At 38.5% G+C, this 26,255-nt stretch overlaps 1 protein-coding gene across 1 annotated transcript; it reads right to left on the reverse strand.

Moving 5' to 3' along the window:
• Positions 1–17,612: 17,612 nt before the first annotated feature.
• LOC306919504 (D(5)-like dopamine receptor) lies at positions 17,613–24,640 on the reverse strand (the record flags this gene model as incomplete). The annotated part of the gene is made up of 8 exons (XM_079532264.1): positions 24,521–24,640; positions 24,258–24,341; positions 23,558–23,807; positions 21,949–22,160; positions 20,332–20,376; positions 18,921–19,174; positions 18,276–18,400; positions 17,613–17,911 (listed from the first exon to the last, which is right to left on the reverse strand). The coding sequence occupies exons 2-8, from the start codon at positions 24,279–24,281 to the stop codon at positions 17,613–17,615; spliced, it is 1,209 nt and encodes a 402-aa protein (XP_079388390.1). The 5' UTR covers positions 24,282–24,341; positions 24,521–24,640.
• Positions 24,641–26,255: the final 1,615 nt, after the last annotated feature.

Below are 26,255 nucleotides of genomic sequence, written 5' to 3' on the forward strand. Positions count from 1 at the left end.
TAGAGTCGCAGAGATAGAAATGCCAGGGACGTTAAGACGAGCTCGTCCCTACTTTGTCCGCGGTGCCACAGCCGTAAAGACGGACTTTGTTTAATCCCCATTAATCCCCACTTGATTAGCACCACGCTAGCATGTTGCAACATTTTTAGCTATCTCCGATTTTCACATAAAAACGGCCAAAAAAAACATGTGCACGCCCGTGCACGTGCACAAACCGCGTGCGCGTGCATTATGGCTCATAATATGCAAAAAATGCGATATTCGGCGCTTGATTACACCTCAGATTGATTTAGTTATGATAATAACACGGATCAGCGTCTTATTACGGACCCTTTGGACCTCACTAAGATGGCCGACTTTCACATCCGGTTCATGCTGTGTTTACATCAACTAGCGATCTCGTGGCCACCGGCAGTATGGCACTTAAACAGTTAAACAGGGTCTCCGGATCTCTTGTCCACTAGTCCTGACATTTTAGTCTATAGTTTTTATTTGTTTGACTAAATTGTCAGTACTAGTATATAGTCTATAGTTTTAGTCACAATAGCTTAGTTCTCATTTAGTTCTCATTTAGTTTCCATTCAGTTTTCGTCAGTGAAAAAAGGTAGTCGACGAAAAAAATGTTGTCTTGGTTTTAGATGAAAGCTGTCTACAGCTGTTTGTAGTGTGGACCGTCTGGTGACCCCTGTGACCCCACGCTGACCCCGGACTGACCCCCCTGATGTTCCACCTGCCTCCACAGAGCACAACAATGGCTTCAAACAGCTCTGTGTGTGTGTGTGTGTGTGTGTGTGTGTGTGTGTGTGTGTGTGTGTGTGTGTGTGTACGCGTGCGTGCGTGCGTGTGTGTGTGCGTGCGTGCGTGCGTGCGTGCGTGCGTGCGTGCGTGTGTATGGGTCTGTAAACATGATTGACAGGTTGTAATTCAGTATACAGTGCACTAAATCTATTCTGTTTTAAATCAATTTTGACTGTTTTATCAATCAATCATTCAATCAATCTCTGTCCGTCCGTCAATCTGTCCGTCAGTCGTTCTGGTGGGAAAAGTATTATTTTACTTAAGTAAAAGCATCATAGTACCATAGTATCATAAACATAGTACCATAGTATCATATAGCATCATAGTACCATAGTATCATAAACATAGTACCATAGTATCATATAGTATCATATAGTATCATAGTATCATAGTATCATATAGTATCATAGTATCATATAGTATCATAGTATCATATAGTATCATAGTATCATATAGTACCATAGTATCATATAGTATCATAGTATCATATAGTACCATAGTATCATATAGTATCATAGTACCATAGTATCATATAGTATCATAGTATCATATAGTACCATAGTATCATATAGTATTATAGTACCATAGTATCATATAGTATCATAGTATCATATAGTACCATAGTATCATAGTACCATAGTATCATAAACATAGTACCATAGTATCATATAGTATCATAGTATCATAGTATCATATAGTATCATAGTACCATAGTGTAGCGTGGGACCTGGACGGATATGAACACAGATGGATTTTTGTTCATAACCAAATTAACACATTGGAGGCACGGTACATAACCCCCCCCCCCCCCATGTTCTCCCTGACACTGCTTGACTGACTCTACTTACAAGAGAAGGGGGGGGGGGGGGGCTGAACCAGGACCCCTACGTAATGTGAGCTTTATTGCCCATTGGAATGCAGGCTACATAAGCATGCAGGATGCTGATAGCAACCTCTCTAAGACTACACAATGAGACAATACAATTTGAATAAAACTGTTCACGTATTATGCCTTTGAACCACGAATATATATATATATTTGTATACTATCTATTGGGGTTCAACCATATATATATATATTGTGTTGAATTAATGTGATGAGTGTATTATATATTATATATATAATTATATTCTGGCTTGCCTGACTTCTAATTTACATACGGCTGTACTGTTTGATATCTCCACATGTGGAAATTCATGCTGAGTGCAAATATTTAGTCAGATGTATTAATAGGAGCTCCCCAGAACCACTAGTGACGAGTTAGTATTTCATGTGCTTTATGGTTCATGGGTTAAGGGGACAGCCCCCTACAGCTCACACACGTCCGGACCCTGCAGCTCCTTGCATGACAAGGAGCCAGTCTCCGCCTCTTCGGTATAAGCAGCCATGCTCAAGCAGCCATCGCTCTCTAAAAAAAATTCTACTGGGAAGACGGAGGAACGCAGCAAGGGAGGGTTGACGCACGTCCCCGCCCACACACACTGTCCTCCTTCACTGACCAGGCCCTGGGTTGACTCTGTCCCCACCACAGAAGTTCCATTTTTCTGGGTAAGACCTCAGCGCCACAGCGGCCGGTTCCCAGAGACCGTGAGGCAACCCAAAACTGACCAGACGACAGGTTCTCCCTCTACGAGACTCTCAGCGCCACAGCGAGGATAAGACATCCCACGTCTCCTCTGCCGCTCGAATCTTCAAGAGGGTCAGCTTAAGCCAAGCGCCACCAAGCTGATCCCGACGAGGGAAAACCGATGCCTGCGACCAGCTGCCTCTGACGACTACTAAACCCCTGCCCAGCTACATCCTTCTGGGCCTGCCATCCACTGCCCCTAGCCTCTGGCTAGCTCGACAGCACCACGGCCCAACTACCACATGGTCATCGCTACACAACACGCAGCTACACCATTCTGGGCCTGAACATCCACTGTTGCCGTCCCCTCCACACACAGGCGAGCATTATATCACATGATAAATGGCAACTGAGTGTAGCGTTCAGGCAGGGTAGAGATGTTATTTTGGAAGGTAGATCTGCTATTTTCGAAACCTCTCTTTTATTATTTCATGTCTCTTTTCCCTTTATTCGTTTCATGAGCTATCACTATTTACCTTTACCTGACCTTACTTTGATCAAAAGGTTTCATTTAAACCTGTGTCAATTTTTGGGATTGTTTGTACACATTTGATTTATTTTGTTATAATAAATTTATATGATTTTCATTAAGAAGTCGTTGTGTATTATATCTCAATATTTACAGTACAAGTACCGTTGGAATATTTATTGCAAGTCTGTCCAAGAATTCATGTTACATTACAGTGACGTGAGCAATATAATTATTATATTGTAATATTTTAATAATTAATATTGATAAATTATGAATATTGATATTTGAAATATTACGTCCTGACAGCTGTTACCCAGCTATATTACAATAGTATCATATAGTATCATATAGTATCATAGTACCATAGTATCATATAGTATCATAGTACCATAGTATCATATAGTATCATATAGTATCATAGTATCATATAGTATCATAGTACCATAGTATCATATAGTATCATATAGTATCATAGTATCATAGTATCATATAGTATCATATAGTATCATATAGTATCATAGTACCATAGTATCATATAGTATCATATAGTATCATAGTATCATATAGTATCATATAGTATCATAGTACCATATAGTATCATAGTACCATAGTATCATATAGTATCATAGTATCATATAGCATCATAGTACCATAGTATCATATAGTATCATAGTACCATAGTATCATATAGTATCATAGTACCATAGTATCATATAGTATCATAGTATCATAGTACCATAGTATCATATAGTATCATAGTATCATATAGCATCATAGTACCATAGTATCATATAGCATCATAGTACCATAGTATCATATAGCATCATAGTACCATAGTATCATATAGTATCATAGTATCATAGTATCATAGTATCATAGTATCATATAGCATCATATAGCATCATAGTACCATAGTATCATATAGTATCATATAGTATCATATAGTATCATAGTACCATAGTATCATATAGCATCATAGTACCATAGTATCATATAGCATCATAGTATCATATAGCATCATAGTACCATAGTATCATATAGTATCATAGTATCATAGTATCATAGTATCATATAGTATCATATAGTATCATAGTATCATAGTATCATATAGTATCATAGTACCATAGTACCATAGTATCATATAGTATCATAGTATCATAGTATCATATAGTATCATATAGCATCATAGTACCATAGTATCATATAGTATCATATAGTATCATATAGTATCATAGTACCATAGTATCATATAGCATCATAGTACCATAGTATCATATAGCATCATAGTATCATATAGCATCATAGTACCATAGTATCATATAGTATCATATAGTATCATAGTATCATAGTATCATATAGTATCATAGTATCATAGTATCATATAGTATCATAGTATCATAGTATCATATAGTATCATAGTACCATAGTATCATATAGTATCATATAGTATCATAGTATCATATAGTATCATAGTATCATAGTATCATATAGTATCATAGTATCATATAGTATCATAGTATCATAGTACCATAGTATCATATAGTATCATAGTACCATAGTATCATAGTATCATAGTACCATAGTATCATAGTATCATAGTATCATATAGTATCATAGTATCATAGTACCATAGTATCATATAGCATCATAGTACCATAGTATCATATAGTATCATAGTACCATAGTATCATATAGTATCATATAGTACCATAGTATCATAGTATCATATAGTATCATATAGTATCATAGTATCATAGTACCATAGTATCATATAGTATCATATAGCATCATAGTACCATAGTATCATATAGTATCATAGTACCATAGCATCATAGTACCATAGTATCATATAGTATCATAGTACCATAGTATCATATAGTATCATATACTATCATATAGTATCATATAGTATCATAGTACCATAGTATCATATAGTATCATATAGTATCATAGTACCATAGTATCATATAGTATCATAGTATCATAGTACCATAGTACCATAGTATCATATAGTATCATAGTACCATAGTATCATAGTACCATAGTATCATAGTACCATAGTATCATAGTACCATAGTATCATAGTATCATAGTATCATAGTACCATAGTATCATATAGTATCAAAGTACCATAGTATCATAGTACCATAGTATCATAGTACCATAGTATCATATAGTATCATAGTACCATAGTATCATATAGTATCATAGTACCATAGTATCATATAGTATCATAGTACCATAGTATCATATAGTATCATAGTACCATAGTATCATAGTACCATAGTATCATAGTACCATAGTATCATAGTATCATAGTATCATAGTACCATAGTATCATAGTATCATAGTATCATAGTACCATAGTATCATAGTATCATAGCATCATAGTACCATAGTATCATAGTACCATAGTATCATATAGTATCATAGTACCATAGTATCATAGTATCATAGCATCATAGTACCATAGTATCATAGTACCATAGTATCATAGTACCATAGTATCATAGTACCATAGTATCATAGTATCATAGTATCATAGTATCATAGTACCATAGTATCATATAGTACCATAGTATCATATAGTATCATATAGTACCATAGTATCATAGTATCATATAGCATCATAGTACCATAGTATCATATAGCATCATAGTACCATAGTATCATAGTATCATAGTACCATAGTATCATATAGTACCATAGTATCATAGTATCATATAGTATCATAGTATCATAGTACCATAGTATCATATAGCATCATAGTACCATAGTATCATAGTATCATAGTACCATAGTATCATATAGCATCATAGTACCATAGTATCATAGTACCATAGTATCATAGTATCATAGTATCATAGTATCATATAGCATCATAGTACCATAGTATCATATAGTATCATAGTATCATAGTATCATAGTATCATAGTATCATATAGCATCATAGTACCATAGTATCATATAGTACCATAGTACCATAGTATCATAGTATCATAGTACCATAGTATCATATAGCATCATAGTACCATAGTATCATAGTACCATAGTATCATAGTATCATAGTATCATAGTATCATATAGCATCATAGTACCATAGTATCATAGTACCATAGTATCATAGTACCATAGTATCATAGCATCATAGTATCATATAGCATCATAGTACCATAGTATCATAGTATCATAGTATCATAGTATCATAGTATCATATAGCATCATAGTACCATAGTATCATAGTATCATAGTATCATAGTATCATATAGCATCATAGTACCATAGTATCATAGTATCATAGTATCATATAGCATCATAGTACCATAGTATCATAGTATCATAGTATCATAGTATCATATAGCATCATAGTATCATAGTATCATAGTACCATAGTATCATATAGTATCATAGTACCATAGTATCATATAGCATCATAGTACCATAGTATCATAGTACCATAGTATCATATAGTATTATAGTACCATAGTATCATATAGTATCATATAGTATCATAGTATCATAGTACCATAGTATCATAGTACCATAGTATCATATAGTATCATAGTATCATATAGCATCATAGTACCATAGTATCATAGTACCATAGTATCATAGTATCATATAGCATCATAGTACCATAGTATCATAGTATCATAGTATCATAGTATCATATAGTATCATAGTACCATAGTATCATAGTATCATAGTATCATATAGTACCATAGTATCATAGTATCATATAGTATCATAGTACCATAGTATCATATAGCATCATAGTACCATAGTATCATAGTATCATAGTATCATATAGCATCATAGTACCATAGTATCATAGTATCATAGTATCATAGTATCATATAGTATCATAGTACCATAGTATCATAGTATCATAGTATCATATAGTATCATAGTATCATAGTATCATATAGTACCATAGTATCATATAGTATCATAGTATCATATAGCATCATAGTACCATAGTATCATAGTATCATAGTATCATATAGTATCATAGTATCATATAGTATCATAGTACCATAGTATCATAGTATCATAGTATCATATAGTATCATAGTATCATAGTATCATATAGTACCATAGTATCATATAGTATCATATAGTATCATAGTATCATAGTATCATAGTATCATATAGTATCATAGTATCATAGTATCATAGTATCATATAGTATCATAGTATCATAGTATCATAGTATCATAGTATCATATAGTATCATAGTATCATAGTATCATAGTATCATAGTATCATATAGCATCATAGTACCATAGTATCATAGTATCATAGTATCATAGTATCATATAGCATCATAGTACCATAGTATCATAGTATCATAGTATCATAGTATCATAGTATCATATAGCATCATAGTACCATAGTATCATAGTATCATATAGCATCATAGTATCATAGTATCATATAGTATCATAGTATCATAGTATCATAGTATCATAGTACCATAGTATCATATAGTATCATAGTATCATAGTACCATAGTATCATAGTATCATATAGCATCATAGTACCATAGTATCATAGTATCATAGTATCATAGTATCATATAGCATCATAGTACCATAGTATCATAGTATCATAGTATCATAGTACCATAGTATCATATAGCATCATAGTACCATAGTATCATAGTACCATAGTATCATATAGCATCATAGTACCATAGTATCATAGTATCATAGTATCATAGTATCATATAGCATCATAGTACCATAGTATCATAGTATCATAGTATCATAGTACCATAGTATCATATAGCATCATAGTACCATAGTATCATAGTACCATAGTATCATATAGCATCATAGTACCATAGTATCATATAGTATCATATAGTATCATAGTATCATAGTACCATAGTATCATAGTACCATAGTATCATATAGTATCATATAGTATCATAGTATCATATAGTACCATAGTATCATATAGTATTATAGTACCATAGTATCATAGTACCATAGTATCATATAGTATTATAGTACCATAGTATCATATAGTATCATAGTACCATAGTATCATAGTACCATAGTATCATATAGTATCATAGTACCATAGTATCATAGTACCATAGTATCATATAGCATCATAGTACCATAGTATCATATAGTATCATATAGTATCATAGTATCATAGTACCATAGTATCATAGTACCATAGTATCATATAGTATCATATAGTATCATAGTATCATATAGTACCATAGTATCATATAGTATTATAGTACCATAGTATCATAGTACCATAGTATCATATAGTATTATAGTACCATAGTATCATATAGTATCATAGTACCATAGTATCATATAGTATTATAGTACCATAGTATCATATAGTATCATAGTATCATAGTATCATATAGTACCATAGTATCATATAGTATTATAGTACCATAGTATCATAGTATCATAGTATCATATAGTATCATATAGTACCATAGTATCATATAGTATTATATAGTATCATATAGTATCATAGTATCATAGTACCATAGTATCATATAGTATCATATAGTATCATATAGTATCATAGTATCATATAGTATCATATAGTATTATAGTACCATAGTATCATATAGTATCATATAGTATTATATAGTACCATAGTATCATAGTACCATAGTATCATATAGTATCATATAGTATCATATAGTATCATAGTATCATATAGTATCATATAGTATCATATAGTATTATATAGTACCATAGTATCATAGTACCATAGTATCATATAGTATCATATAGTATCATATAGTATCATAGTATCATATAGTATCATATAGTATTATAGTACCATAGTATCATATAGTATCATATAGTATCATATAGTATCATAGTATCATATAGTATCATATAGTATTATAGTACCATAGTATCATATAGTACCATAGTATCATATAGTACCATAGTATCATATAGTATTATATAGTACCATAGTATCATATAGTACCATAGTATCATATAGTACCATAGTATCATATAGTATTATAGTACCATAGTATCATAGTACCATAGTATCATAGTACCATAGTATCATATAGTATTATAGTACCATAGTATCATATAGTATCATAGTACCATAGTATCATAGTATCATATAGTACCATAGTATCATATAGTACCATAGTATCATATAGTACCATAGTATCATATAGTATTATAGTACCATAGTATCATAGTACCATAGTATCATATAGTATTATAGTACCATAGTATCATATAGTATCATAGTATCATAGTATCATAGTATCATATAGTATCATAGTATCATAGTATCATAGTATCATATAGTATCATAGTATCATAGTATCATAGTATCATAGTATCATATAGCATCATAGTACCATAGTATCATAGTATCATAGTATCATAGTATCATAGTATCATATAGCATCATAGTACCATAGTATCATAGTATCATATAGCATCATAGTATCATAGTATCATATAGTATCATAGTATCATAGTATCATAGTATCATAGTACCATAGTATCATATAGTATCATAGTATCATAGTACCATAGTATCATAGTATCATATAGCATCATAGTACCATAGTATCATAGTATCATAGTATCATAGTATCATATAGCATCATAGTACCATAGTATCATAGTATCATAGTATCATAGTACCATAGTATCATATAGCATCATAGTACCATAGTATCATAGTACCATAGTATCATATAGCATCATAGTACCATAGTATCATATAGTATCATATAGTATCATAGTATCATAGTACCATAGTATCATAGTACCATAGTATCATATAGTATCATATAGTATCATAGTATCATATAGTACCATAGTATCATATAGTATTATAGTACCATAGTATCATAGTACCATAGTATCATATAGTATTATAGTACCATAGTATCATATAGTATCATAGTACCATAGTATCATATAGTATCATATAGTATCATAGTATCATATAGTACCATAGTATCATATAGTACCATAGTATCATATAGTACCATAGTATCATATAGTACCATAGTATCATATAGTACCATAGTATCATATAGTATTATATAGTACCATAGTATCATATAGTACCATAGTATCATAGTACCATAGTATCATATAGTATTATATAGTATCATATAGTACCATAGTATCATATAGTACCATAGTATCATATAGTATTATATAGTACCATAGTATCATATAGTATCATATAGTACCATAGTATCATATAGTATCATATAGTACCATAGTATTATATAGTATCATATAGTACCATAGTATCATATAGTACCATAGTATCATATAGTACCATAGTATCATATAGTATTATATAGTACCATAGTATCATATAGTATTATATAGTACCATAGTATCATATAGTACCATAGTATCATATAGTATTATATAGTACCATAGTATCATATAGTATCATATAGTACCATAGTATCATATAGTACCATAGTATCATATAGTATTATATAGTACCATAGTATCATATAGTACCATAGTATCATATAGTACCATAGTATCATATAGTACCATAGTATCATATAGTACCATAGTATCATATAGTACCATAGTATCATATAGTACCATAGTATCATAGTACCATAGTATCATATAGTATTATAGTACCATAGTATCATATAGTACCATAGTATCATATAGTACCATAGTATCATATAGTATTATATAGTACCATAGTATCATATAGTACCATAGTATCATATAGTACCATAGTATCATATAGTATTATATAGTACCATAGTATCATATAGTACCATAGTATCATAGTACCATAGTATCATATAGTATTATAGTACCATAGTATCATATAGTATCATAGTACCATAGTATCATATAGTATCATATAGTATCATAGTATCATATAGTACCATAGTATCATATAGTATTATATAGTACCATAGTATCATATAGTACCATAGTATCATATAGTATTATAGTACCATAGTATCATATAGTATTATAGTACCATAGTATCATATAGTATCATAGTACCATAGTATCATATAGTATCATAGTACCATAGTATCATATAGTATTATAGTACCATAGTATCATATAGTATCATAGTACCATAGTATCATATAGTATTATAGTACCATAGTATCATATAGTATCATAGTATCATAGTATCATATAGTATCATAGTATCATATAGTATCATAGTACCATAGTATCATATAGTATTATAGTACCATAGTATCATATAGTATCATAGTACCATAGTATCATATAGTATTATAGTACCATAGTATCATATAGTATCATAGTACCATAGTATCATATAGTATCATAGTACCATAGTATCATATAGTATTATAGTACCATAGTATCATATAGTATCATAGTACCATAGTATCATATAGTATCATATAGTATCATATAGTATCATATAGTACCATAGTATCATATAGTATTATAGTACCATAGTATCATAGTACCATAGTATCATATAGTATTATAGTACCATAGTATCATATAGTATCATAGTACCATAGTATCATATAGTATCATATAGTATCATAGTATCATATAGTATCATATAGTATCATAGTATCATATAGTATCATATAGTATCATAGTATCATATAGTACCATAGTATCATATAGTATTATAGTACCATAGTATCATATAGTACCATAGTATCATATAGTATCATAGTATCATATAGTACCATAGTATCATATAGTATTATAGTACCATAGTATCATAGTACCATAGTATCATATAGTATCATATAGTACCATAGTATCATATAGTATTATAGTACCATAGTATCATAGTACCATAGTATCATATAGTATCATAGTATCATATAGTACCATAGTATCATATAGTATTATAGTACCATAGTATCATAGTACCATAGTATCATATAGTATTATAGTATCATATAGTACCATAGTATCATATAGTATTATAGTACCATAGTATCATATAGTATCATAGTATCATATAGTACCATAGTATCATATAGTATTATAGTACCATAGTATCATAGTACCATAGTATCATATAGTATTATAGTACCATAGTATCATATAGTATCATATAGTATCATAGTATCATAGTACCATAGTATCATAGTATCATATAGTATCATAGTATCATAGTACCATAGTATCATAGTATCATATAGTATCATAGTATCATAGTATCATATAGTATCATAGTATCATAGTATCATAGTATCATAGTATCATATAGTATCATAGTATCATAGTATCATAGTATCATAGTATCATATAGCATCATAGTACCATAGTATCATAGTATCATAGTATCATAGTATCATATAGCATCATAGTACCATAGTATCATAGTATCATAGTATCATAGTACCATAGTATCATATAGCATCATAGTACCATAGTATCATAGTACCATAGTATCATATAGCATCATAGTACCATAGTATCATATAGTATCATATAGTATCATAGTATCATAGTACCATAGTATCATAGTACCATAGTATCATATAGTATCATATAGTATCATAGTATCATATAGTACCATAGTATCATATAGTATTATAGTACCATAGTATCATAGTACCATAGTATCATATAGTATTATAGTACCATAGTATCATAGTACCATAGTATCATATAGTATCATATAGTATCATAGTATCATATAGTACCATAGTATCATATAGTATTATAGTACCATAGTATCATAGTACCATAGTATCATATAGTATCATATAGTATCATAGTATCATATAGTACCATAGTATCATAGTATCATATAGTACCATAGTATCATATAGTACCATAGTATCATATAGTACCATAGTATCATAGTATCATAGTATCATATAGTATCATAGTATCATAGTATCATAGTATCATAGTACCATAGTATCATATAGTACCATAGTATCATAGTACCATAGTATCATATAGTATTATAGTACCATAGTATCATATAGTATCATAGTACCATAGTATCATATAGTATCATATAGTATCATAGTATCATATAGTACCATAGTATCATATAGTATTATATAGTACCATAGTATCATATAGTACCATAGTATCATATAGTACCATAGTATCATATAGTATTATAGTACCATAGTATCATAGTACCATAGTATCATATAGTATTATAGTACCATAGTATCATATAGTATCATAGTACCATAGTATCATATAGTATCATAGTACCATAGTATCATATAGTATTATAGTACCATAGTATCATAGTACCATAGTATCATATAGTATTATAGTACCATAGTATCATATAGTATCATAGTACCATAGTATCATATAGTATCATATAGTACCATAGTATCATATAGTATTATAGTACCATAGTATCATAGTACCATAGTATCATATAGTATTATAGTACCATAGTATCATATAGTATCATAGTACCATAGTATCATATAGTATCATATAGTATCATAGTATCATATAGTATCATATAGTATCATAGTATCATATAGTACCATAGTATCATATAGTATTATAGTACCATAGTATCATATAGTACCATAGTATCATATAGTACCATAGTATCATATAGTATCATAGTATCATATAGTACCATAGTATCATATAGTATTATAGTACCATAGTATCATAGTACCATAGTATCATATAGTATTATAGTACCATAGTATCATATAGTATCATATAGTATCATAGTATCATAGTACCATAGTATCATAGTACCATAGTATCATATAGTATCATATAGTATCATAGTATCATATAGCATCATAGTACCATAGTATCATATAGTATCATAGTACCATAGTATCATATAGTATCATATAGTATCATAGTATCATAGTACCATATAGTACCATAGTATCATAGTACCATAGTATCATATAGTATTATAGTACCATAGTATCATATAGTATTATAGTACCATAGTATCATATAGTATTATAGTACCATAGTATCATATAGTACCATAGTATCATAGTACCATAGTATCATATAGTATTATAGTACCATAGTATCATATAGTATCATATAGTATCATAGTATCATAGTACCATAGTATCATAGTACCATAGTATCATATAGTATCATATAGTATCATAGTATCATATAGCATCATAGTACCATAGTATCATATAGTATCATAGTACCATAGTATCATATAGTATCATATAGTATCATAGTATCATAGTACCATAGTACCATAGTATCATAGTATCATAGTACCATAGTATCATAGTATCATAGTATCATAGTACCATAGTACCATAGTATCATAGTACCATAGTATCATAGTATCATAGTATCATAGTACCATAGTATCATAGTATCATAGTACCATAGTATCATAGTATCATAGTACCATAGTATCATAGTATCATAGTATCATAGTACCATAGTACCATAGTATCATAGTATCATAGTACCATAGTATCATAGTATCATAGTATCATAGTATCATAGTATCATAGTATCATATAGTATCATAGTATCATATAGTATCATAGTACCATAGTATCATAGTATCATAGTATCATAGTATCATAGTATCATAGTATCATAGTACCATAGTATCATAGTATCATAGTATCATAGTATCATAGTACCATAGTATCATATAGCATCATAGCATCATAGTATCATAGTATCATAGTACCATAGTATCATATAGTATCATAGTACCATAGTATCATATAGTATCATAGTATCATAGTACCATAGTATCATATAGCATCATAGCATCATAGTATCATAGTATCATAGTACCATAGTATCATAGTATCATAGTATCATAGTACCATAGTATCATATAGCATCATAGCATCATAGTATCATAGTATCATAGTACCATAGCATCATAGTATCATAGTATCATAGTACCATAGTATCATATAGTATCATAGTACCATAGTATCATATAGTATCATAGTATCATAGTACCATAGTATCATATAGCATCATAGCATCATAGTATCATAGTACCATAGTACCATAGTATCATAGTATCATATAGTACCATAGTATCATAGTATCATATAGTATCATAGTATCATAGTATCATAGTATCATAGTATCATAGTATCATATAGTACCATAGTATCATAGTACCATAGTATCATAGTACCATAGCATCATATAGTATCATACACTCTGTCAGTAGTAGAAACTAAACAACGAAGTTACAACACAGAATCTGCACAAATTAAAGCTCAATGAATAGTTTGTTAAAACTCTTAGCCTGCCGCCATTAATTAATCCCTCGATTGCGTATTGCCATGGTTTAATCACGCGTGACACTTACTTTGAAGAGCCAAATATCCGTATCGCATTTTACTATGAAACCATTCCGTGTGTGTTGACGAAGCTGGTGCTCGTTCTCTCGGTCGGTGGTGGAAAAAGTGGACCGCGAGTATCACAGCGCCTGCTACAGGCCGTTGAAAACGCTTGTCTGGGACAAAGCGTCCTCTGCAATGTCGCTTCTGTGAGATAAAGCCGTCTGAAAACAGAGCCGGCAATGTTAGTGGATGCGCGCGCATTTTCAAAATGGCCGCGCCCATTGTGTCAGAAGCATAACAAAGCTAACGGACGGTAGATTTCGATACGATCGTATTAAAACATGCATTAATGAATACATCGCTGTTAAAACGGCTTTTCCGTTTGTGGCAGGCTACAAGATTCTACGTGTTAATATTCCTATGTTCCTGGCGGGTAAACGATTAATGTTTTCCCATGTTTGGTTCATGAATTAAATCCTATATTCATGAATTAAATCCTATATTCAGGGTCCCGAAACATCTAAAGTAAATATAATCCTAAACTGTAGACAATCAAATGACAATGAAATCAGGACAATGAAATCAGGACAATGAAATCAGGACAATGCAACGTCTTCAGTGTCTCTTTTATAATGACACACGTCTTCTTTTATAGTCCTAGGAATCCTAGGAGTCACCAGTCGGGCGACTTGTGACTCCTCGTGACTTTCCCCGGGATGATCATCATCATCATCATCATCATCATCATCATCATCATCATCATCATCATCTCCACTCAGAACATCACCGAGTTCATTCCTAGTCAGTCCTGTGTCTGTGTGGTAGGGGGCGTGTCTGTGTGGTAGGGGGCGCTATCACCGTCACAGCGTGTCACAGCGTGTCACAGCGTGTCACAGCGTGTCACAGCTCACAGCGTGTCACAGCGTGTCACAGCGTGTCACAGCTCACAGCGTGTCGCAGCGTGTCACAGCTCACAGCGTGTCACAGCGTGTCACAGCTCACAGCGTGTCACAGCGTGTCACAGCGTGTCACAGCGTGTCACAGCTCACAGCGTGTCACAGCGTGTCACAGCGTGTCACAGCTCACAGCGTGTCGCAGCGTGTCACAGCTCACAGCGTGTCACAGCGTGTCACAGCTCACAGCGTGTCACAGCGTGTCACAGCTCACAGCGTGTCACAGCGTGTCACAGCGTGTCACAGCGTGTCACAGCGTGTCACAGCGTGTCACAGCTCACAGCGTGTCGCAGCGCGACCACATGGGGATCCGACGGGGATTCCGACAGCGTGTCACAGCGTGTCACAGCGTGTCACAGCGTGTCACAGCGTGTCACAGCTCACAGCGTGTCACAGCGTGTCACAGCGTGTCACAGCGTGTCACAGCGTGTCACAGCGTGTCACAGCTCACAGCGTGTCGCAGCGTGACCACATGGGGATCCGACGGGGATTCCGACAGCGTGTCACAGCGTGTCACAGCGTGTCACAGCGTGTCACAGCGTGTCACAGCGTGTCACAGCGTGTCACAGCGTGTCACAGCGTGTCACAGCGTGTCACAGCGTGTCACAGCGTGTCAGTCCAACATGCAGGAACGATGGTCGGACTAGCGCTGGAACATGAGCTGCTCCCGTGGCTTGCGGTCAGGTTAGGGTTGTTGGTAAAGGTCGTCGGTCTAAAGGTCGTCGGTCTAAAGGTCGTCGGTCTAAAGGTCGTCGGTCTAAAGGTCGTCGGTCTAAAGGTCGTCGGTCTAATGACCAATAGCACGTCTGAACCAAAGCCTGTAACCACACGGATGACATGACGTCACACATCGCCCACTTGCCCCGGGATAGCGGTATTTAAGATGTCACAAGCCGCCCGGGATAGCAGTATTTATGATGTCACAAGCCGCCCGGGATGGCAGTATTTATGATGTCACAAGCCGCCCGGGATAGCGGTATTTAAGATGTCACAAGCCGCCCTGGGATAGCGGTATTTAAGATGTCACAAGCCGCCCTGGGATAGCGGTATTTATGATGTCACAAGCCGCCCTGGGATAGCGGTATTTATGATGTCACAAGCCGCCCTGGGATAGCAGTATTTATGATGTCACAAGCCGCCCTGGGATAGCAGTATTTATGATGTCACAAGCCGCCCTGGGATAGCGGTATTTATGATGTCACAAGTCGCCCTGGGATAGCAGTATTTATGATGTCACAAGCCGCCCTGGGATAGCAGTATTTATGATGTCACAAGCCGCCCTGGGATAGCAGTATTTATGATGTCACAAGCCGCCCTGGGATAGTGGTATTTATGATGTCACAAGCCGCCCCGGGATAGCGGTATTTAAGATGTCACAAGCCGCCCCGGGATAGCAGTATTTAAGATGTCACAAGCCGCCCTGGGATAGTGGTATTTATGATGTCACAAGCCGCCCTGGGATAGTGGTATTTATGACGTCACAAGTCGCCCACTTGCCCCGGGATGGCGGGGTATCCGTGGTGCCCGGCCGGGGGGGCGTGGTGGTGGTATCCGTGGTGCCCGGCCGGGGGGGCGGTGCCAGACGAGTTGAAGGGCATCATGTCCAGGGAGATCTCGGCCTCGCACTCGAAGCGCAGCAGCTGTGCCATGCCGAGCTCCTCCTCCTCCTCCTCCTCCTCTTCCTCCCCCCCCGCGGCGGTCGCGGTGGCGTGTTGGCCGCGAGGCCCGAGGCAGGCCCCTCCCCCTGCCCCTCCCCCTGCTCCTCCTCCTGCTGCCACTAGAGGGACATTTACACGTTATGATTGTTGCGATTAACAATGTTCTGTGAAACACCATTACCTAAACCCCCCCCTCTCCCCCTCGCGGCCCCTCCCCCTGTGGTTGACCTACCTCCTGGGCCCCCAAACCCCCCCCTCTCCCCCCCTCCTGGGCCCCCAAACCCCCCCCTCTCCCCCCCTCCTGGGCCCCCAAACCCCCCCCTCTCCCCCCGCGGCCCCTCCCCCTGTGGTTGACCTACCTCCTGGGCCCCCAAACCCCCCCCTCTCCCCCCCGCGGCCCCTCCCCCTGTGGTTGACCTACCTCCTGGGCCCCCAAACCCCCCCCTCTCCCCCCCGCGGCCCCTCCCCCTGTGGTTGACCTACCTCCTGCCCCCCCCGCGGCCCCTCCCCCCGCGGTGCCGGCGGGCACGGCTGTCTCCTTCTGCAGCGTGGTGTCGTGTTGGTATGACACCAGCTCGTTGCTGAAGTCCACGGCCTCCACGGCGGAGCTGTGTCAGAGAGCACATTATTATCATTATTATTATTATTATTATTATTATTATTATTATTATTATTATTATTATTATTATTATTATTATTATTATTATTATTATTAACCTGGAGTCTGAATGCTAAGTAACATGCTAACCTGGAGCACAGCTTGTTGCATCCCAGGATGGTGGAGAATGCTAAGCTAACAGGTTAACCTGGAGCAGAGCTTGTTGCATCCCAGGATGGTGGAGAATGCTAAGCTAACGTGCTAACCTGGAGCAGAGCTTGTTTCATCCCAGGATGGTGGAGAATGCTAAGCTAACATGCTAACCTGGAGCAGAGCAGGTGGTGGAGAATGCTAAGCTAACAGGCTAACCTGGAGCAGAGCAGGTGGTGGAGAATGCTAAGCTAACGTGCTAACCTGGAGCATAGCTTGTTGCATCCCAGGATGGTGGAGAATGCTAAGCTGACGTGCTAACCTGGAGCAGAGCTTGTTGCATCCCAGGATGGTTGAGAATGCTAAGCTGACGTGCTAACCTGGAGCAGAGCTTGTTGCATCCCAGGATGGTGGAGAATGCCCTCCTGAAGTCTGCGTTGAAGGCGTAGATGACGGGGTTGAGGGAGGAGTTGGCCCAGCCGAACCACACGAAGATGCTGAAGGTGGCGTCGCTGACACAGGGCGGCCCGGCGCCGTCCGGCGCGCCGCAGAACGGAACCACGCAGTTCAGCACGAAGAACGGCAGCCAGCAGAACACGAACACGCCCATGATGATCGACAGGGTCTTCAGCACCTGCACACAACCAATCAACCAATCAGCAAGGGCTTTACTAACGAGGATTCAGCACCTGCACACAACCAATCAACCAATCAACAAGGGCTTTACTAACGAGGATTCAGCACCTGCACACAACCAATCAACCAATCAACAAGGGCTTTACTAATGAGGATTCAGCACCTGCACACAACCAATCAACCAATCAACCAATCAACCAGGGTTTTACTAATGAGGATTCAGCACCTGCACACAACCAATCAACCAATCAACAAGGGCTTTACTAAAGAGGATTCAGCACCTGCACACAACCAATCAACCAATCAACCAATCAACCAATCAACCAATCAACCAGGGTTTTACTAATGAGGATTCAGCACCTGCACACAATCAATCAACCAATCAACGAGGGTTTTACTAACGAGGACAGTCTTGGTTCCATGTGTTACACTCTCAGAGTTACAGACCCATAAGGGTCCATTTGGTTACCCTCTCTGAGTTACAGACCCATAAGGGTCCATTTGGTTACCCTCTCAGAGTTACAGACCCATAAGGGTCCATTTGGTTACCCTCTCAGAGTTACAGACCCATAAGGGTCCATTTGGTTACCCTCTCAGAGTTACAGACCCATAAGGGTCCATTTGGTTACCCTCTCAGAGTTACAGACCCATAAGGGTCCATTTGGTTACCCTCTCAGAGTTACAGACCCATAAGGGTCCATTTGGTTACCCTCTCTGAGTTACAGACCCATAAGGGTCCATTTGGTTACCCTCTCAGAGTTACAGACCCATAAGGGTCCATTTGGTTACCCTCTCAGAGTTACAGACCCATAAGGGTCCATTTGGTTACCCTCTCAGAGTTACAGACCCATAAGGGTCCATTTGGTTACCCTCTCAGAGTTACAGACCCATAAGGGTCCATTTGGTTACCCTCTCTGAGTTACAGACCCATAAGGGTCCATTTGGTTACCCTCTCTGAGTTACAGACCCATAAGGGTCCATTTGGTTACCCTCTCAGAGTTACAGACCCATAAGGGTCCATTTGGTTACCCTCTCAGAGTTACAGACCCATAAGGGTCCATTTGGTTACCCTCTCAGAGTTACAGACCCATAAGGGTCCATTTGGTTACCCTCTCAGAGTTACAGACCCATAAGGGTCCATTTGGTTCTACACACCTTGGTCTCCTTCTTGAAGGAGGTCTTCAGAGCGCTCTCGTCGTGGTGGTGGTTGGCGGTCGAGTTGGACGCTCCGCGGTGGGCGTGGCCATGGTGGGGGGCGTGGCCATGGCTCTGGTGGGTGTGGTTCTGGGTGTGGTTCTGGGAAGGGGCGGGGGGGGGGGAGAGAATGTTTAGCCTGGGTAAGCATTCCATTTCGGTTTTATGATCCGGTCGGGAGCGGATGATATCGCTACGTCATGTTGTAGTCATTGTTTTGTAGTCATCAGGATGATATCGCTACGTCATGTTGTAGTCATTGTTTTGTAGTCATCAGGATGATATCGCTACGTCATGTTGTAGTCATTGTTTTGTAGTCATCAGGATGATATCGCTACGTCATGTTGTAGTCATTGTTTTGTAGTCATCAGGATGATATCGCTACGTCATGTTGTAGTCATTGTTTTGTAGTCATCAGGATGATATCGCTACGTCATGTTGTAGTCATTGTTTTGTAGTCATCAGGATGATATCGCTACGTCATGTTGTAGTCATTGTTTTGTAGTCATCAGCAGGGCTGAGGGAAGTAGGGGTGCTGGGGGGGCTGTAGCACCCCCTCCCCCCAGGCACAGCCCCCCCTCGAACAGGAGGGGAAGAAAAAAAAAGAGATAGGCCAGGCCTAATAAATATGCTGTATCACAGTATTGGCACCTTATCCTGGTTAATTGCCTGTGTCAGTTCGTTCATATAACTTGCGTGTGGAGAGGGAAAGTAAAGGCCACGTTTGCGCGTGGAAATGCGCAAAAATGCGCGTGCATGATGCGCGTGCACGCGCATTTTTGCGGCGCGCGCTATGCGCGCGCACCCCCTACTAGACGCTCAGCCCCTGCGAGTGTAAAGTACTTCCCGCGGGCCTGGTCATCAGGATGATATCGCTACGTCATGTTGTAGTCATTGTTTTGTAGTCATCAGGATGATATCGCTACGTCATGTTGTAGTCATTGTTTTGTAGTCATCAGGATGATATCGCTACGTCATGTTGTAGTCATTGTTTTGTAGTCATCAGGATGATATCGCTACGTCATGTTGTAGTTAAGCAATAAGCCACGAGAGGTCTCAGGTTATCGGGTATTTTACAATGGCTGGGAGGCGTAGGCAGACCCGACGCTGGGAGGCGTAGGCAGACCCGACGTAGGCAGACCCGACGCGCAGCATTCATTCTACCAATGCGTCGCTTGTAGATCTGCTATTTTCAATAGATTTTCTACACATGTTGAACTTGTGAAATGGAACATTATGCACAATGAGTACCTTTACTTTTAGTACTTTAAGTACATTTTGATGCCGATACTTTTGTACTTTTACTCAAGTACATTTTCAATTCCGTACTTTTACTTATAACAAAGTAGTTCTAAATTGCAGTATTGGTACCACTGCTTAAAACTATATAATCAAAATGTGTTGTTAAAAAACAACAACTGCACGTGTGTGGGGTGTGGTCTGGGTGTGGTGGGGTCTGCACTGGGTGGGGTGTGAGCGTGCAAGTGCCTGCTGGTGTCTGTGGCTCTGGTGGTGGTGGTGGTGCTGTTGGAGATGTTGGAGGGGGTGGTTCTGGTTCAAGTCCCGCTGCTGCCCCACCGCGGGGGCCCGCTGCTGCCCCACCGCGGCGCGCTGCCGTGCGGCGCGCTCCAGCGACGAGATCCTGCGGATCTGTGTCTGGGCGATGCGGAAGATGCGAGTGTACGTCCCGACCATGATGACCACGGGGATGTAGAAGCTGATGAGGGAGGAGGAGATGGCGTAGGTCCGGTTCAGGCTGGGGTTGCAGTCCTGGTCCAGCGTCTCATTGGCTAGGAGGCCTGTGGAGGGGGAGGAGCTCGTTAACGTTTATAGAGGGGTTCCGGCGTCTCATTGGCTAGGAGGCCTGTGGAGGGGGAGGAGCTCGTTAACTTTTATAGAGGGGTTCCAGCGTCTCATTGGCTAGGAGATCTGTGTGGGGGAGGAGCTCGTTAACTTTTAGAGAGGGTCGAGCGTCTCATTGGCTAGGAGGCCTGTGTGGGGGTGGAGCTCGTTAACTTTTATAGAGGGGTTCCAGCATCTCATTGGCTAGGAGGCCTGTGAGGGGGAGGAGCTCGTTAACGTTTATTGATAAGGAGCACCTTATCGATCAGGTTCCTATCGAGGATCATTATGTCGTGTAAAGACAGGAGACGATACATTCTGAACAGAACCAGGATCTTTATTCAAATACAGAACTTTTCTAACAGACGGAAGGCAGTTGGACCTTTTTACCAATACAATAATATTAAAGAAACTGTTAACTGGTTAATGTGTGTACCGTCACTTTAAACACGTAATCCTGTTTCCTCCAGGCAGCGCTGGTTGGCAGGTATCAATACACTTTTAGACCCACATGTTTGTTCCAGCGTGGATGATTACATTTATTTATTGATCGCCTCTTGTCTTGATTGTTTAAACATGATGTCATGGACCGCTATGCTCCATAACAGCATAGCTGTGTTGTGTGTCTGCTAAATACCATAATTGTACATTGTTTGTGTGGGTTTGTCTCCCAGCAGTGCTTGTAATATACACTGTATAGGCTCCAGTAAGGCCTGCCACTAACCCAACATCCGGGGAATCCCTCCCCGGAGTCTCTTTTCGTCCTCCACTTCGCAGTTCCGTGGACCTCTAATATTAACCCCCAACTGACTGCCGAGTATGACCGTGGACCAGGCCACTTCATGGAGTCCACCAGAAGTGTGACCGTGGATCCGGCCTCACAGTGCACGACCTGGACCAGATGTGGACCAGGCCCCTCCATGGAGCCCACCCTGTCTATCTCTCTTCTATTCTTTCTTCCTATTCCCCCTCTACCCCCCCCCCCCCCCTCTCCCCCGACACGGTCGAGGCAGATGGCCGCCCACCCTAGAGTCGGGTTCTGCCTGACGTTTCTTCCGAAAGGGGAGTTTTTCGTTACCATTGTCGCAATATTGCTGCTCTGGGTGGATCTTTGTTGGTTGTAAAGTGTCTTGAGACAACTTGTTGTGATTTGACACTTTAATACAATTGAATTGAATTGAATTGAACAGGCTTGATAAGCCCAAAGCTTATTGATACCGGATACTCGATAAGCCCAAAGCTTATCGATAACGGGTGTATCGTACACAGGTTATTGTCTGTCTGTCTGTCTGTCTGTCTGTCTGTCTGTCTGTCTGTCTGTCTGTCTGTCTGTCTGTCTGTTTACCTGTCTGTCTGTGCCAGTTGAGTCTAACAGGTATGAATGATATCATGACGCTGAGCGTCCAGGCCAGTCCTATCATGGTGGTGGCGACCCGCCGGGTCATCTTCCTCTCGTAGCGGAACGGAGAGCTGATGGCCCAGTACCGATCCACGCTGATCACACACAGGTTGAGGATGGAGGCGGTGGAGCACATGATGTCACACGCCACCCACATGTCACAGAACGCAGCGCCAAATAGCCAGCGGCCTGCTACCTGGGGTGGAGAGACAGGTAGAGAGAGAGACAGGTAGAGAGAGAGATAGGTAGAGAGAGAGACATGTAGAGAGAGAAACAGGTAGAGAGAGAGATAGGTAGAGAGAGAGACATGTAGAGAGAGAGACAGGTAGAGAGAGAGACATGTAGAGAGAGAGACAGGTAGAGAGAGAGATAGGTAGAGAGAGAGACATGTAGAGAGAGAGACAGGTACATGATGTCACACGCCACCCACGTGTCACAGAACGCTGGGCCGAAGAGCCAGCGGCCTGCTACCTGGGGGGGAGACAGGTAGAGAGAGGGACAGGGAGAGAGAGAGAGAGACAGACAGACAGACAGACAGACAGACAGACAGACAGACAGACAGACAGACAGACAGACAGACAGACAGACAGACAGACAGACAGACAGACAGACAGACAGACAGACAGACAGACAGACAGACAGGTACCTGGGAGGCGGCCCTCCAGGGCATCACCAACACCGCTACAAACAGGTCACTGACGGCCAGAGAGATGACGAAGGAGTTGGTGACCTTATATGGAGATAAAACTCATAGTTTTAGTCGAGGAAAACATTTCTCGTCACACTTTTAGTCGACGAAATAATTTCTCGTCACAGTTTTAGTCGACGAAAAAAAAGATTCGTCACAGTTTTAGTCGAGTAAAACATTTCTTGTCGTAGTTTCAGTCGCGGTAAATCCCCCCCACTGACCTTTGACCTCAGGTGTCTGAACTTGACGACAGCGGCACACACCAGAGTGTTGCCTAGCAACGTGGACACGATGAGCACGCTCAGTACGCAGCCGGTGAGCGCGCGCACGCCGTCCCCCCCAGCACCGGGAGTCTCCGCCGTGGCCCCTCCCCCTCCTGCTGCCGCCGTCCTATAGGGGGCGTGGCGATAGCGGGATTAATATCGTCGAGACGATACAAATGTCTCCAGGATATGATATTATATATATCATATATTATATATAATTATATATAATATGCCTTTTCAGAAATATCCTAGATTATTACATGGCTTGGTTGAATGCTTGATTCTGATTGGTCAATCGCTGAATTCAGCTGTGAGTTATTTCTGGATAACAGACCGCTCTATAACAGACCGCTCTATAACAGACCTCTCTATAACAGACCTCTCTATAACAGACCTCTCTATAACAGACCTCTCTATAACAGACCGGTAACAGACCGCTCTATAACCGACCTCTCTATAACAGACCGCTCTATAACCGACCTCTCTATAACAGACCGCTCTATAACAGACCGATTAACAGACCGCTCTATAACAGACCTCTCTATAACAGACCGGTAACAGACCGCTCTATAACCGACCTCTCTATAACAGACCGCTCTATAACCGACCTCTCTATAACAGACCGCTCTATAACAGACCGATTAACAGACCGCTCTATAACAGACCTCTCTATAACAGACCTCTCTATAACAGACCACTCTATAACAGACCGCTCTATAACAGACCGATCTATAACAGACCGCTCTATAACAGACCGCTCTATAACAGACCACTAACAGACCGCTCTATAACAGACCACTCTATAACAGACCATCTATAACAGACCTCTCTATAACAGACCTCTCTATAACAGACCACTATATAACAGACCGCTCTATAACAGACCTCTCTATAACAGACCTCTCTATAACAGACCACTATATAACAGACCGCTCTATAACAGACCTCTCTATAACAGACCTCTCTATAACAGACCACTATATAACAGACTGCTCTATAACAGACCTCTCTATAACAGACCTCTCTATAACAGACCTCTCTATAACAGACCGCTCTATAACAGACCGCTCCGCTCTATAACAGACCGCTCTATAACAGACCTCTCTATAACAGACCTCTCTATAACAGACCACTATATAACAGACCGCTCTATAACAGACCTCTCTATAACAGACCGCTCTATAACAGACAACTCTATAACAGACAACTCTATAACAGACCAGACCGCTCTATAACAGACCTCTCTATAACAGACCTCTCTATAACAGACCAGACCGCTCTATAACAGACCACTCTATAACAGACCGCTCTATAACAGACCTCTCTATAACAGACCGCTCTATAACAGACCAGACCGCTCTATAACAGACCTCTCTATAACAGACCTCTCTATAACAGACCGCTCTATAACAGACCAGACCGCTCTATAACAGACCACTCTATAACAGACCGCTCTATAACAGACCTCTCTATAACAGACCTCTCTATAACAGACCGCTCTATAACAGAACAGACCGCTCTATAACAGACCACTCTATAACAGACCGCTCTGCTCTATAACAGACCACTCTATAACAGACCTATCTATAACAGACCACTATATAACAGACCGCTCTATAACAGACCGCTCTATAACAGACCGCTCTATAACAGACCGCTCTATAACAGACCTCTCTATAACAGACCGCTC

This window comes from Electrona antarctica (assembly GCF_951216825.1).
Source record: "Electrona antarctica genome assembly, contig: scaffold_287, whole genome shotgun sequence".
Lineage (NCBI taxonomy): Eukaryota > Metazoa > Chordata > Actinopteri > Myctophiformes > Myctophidae > Electrona > Electrona antarctica.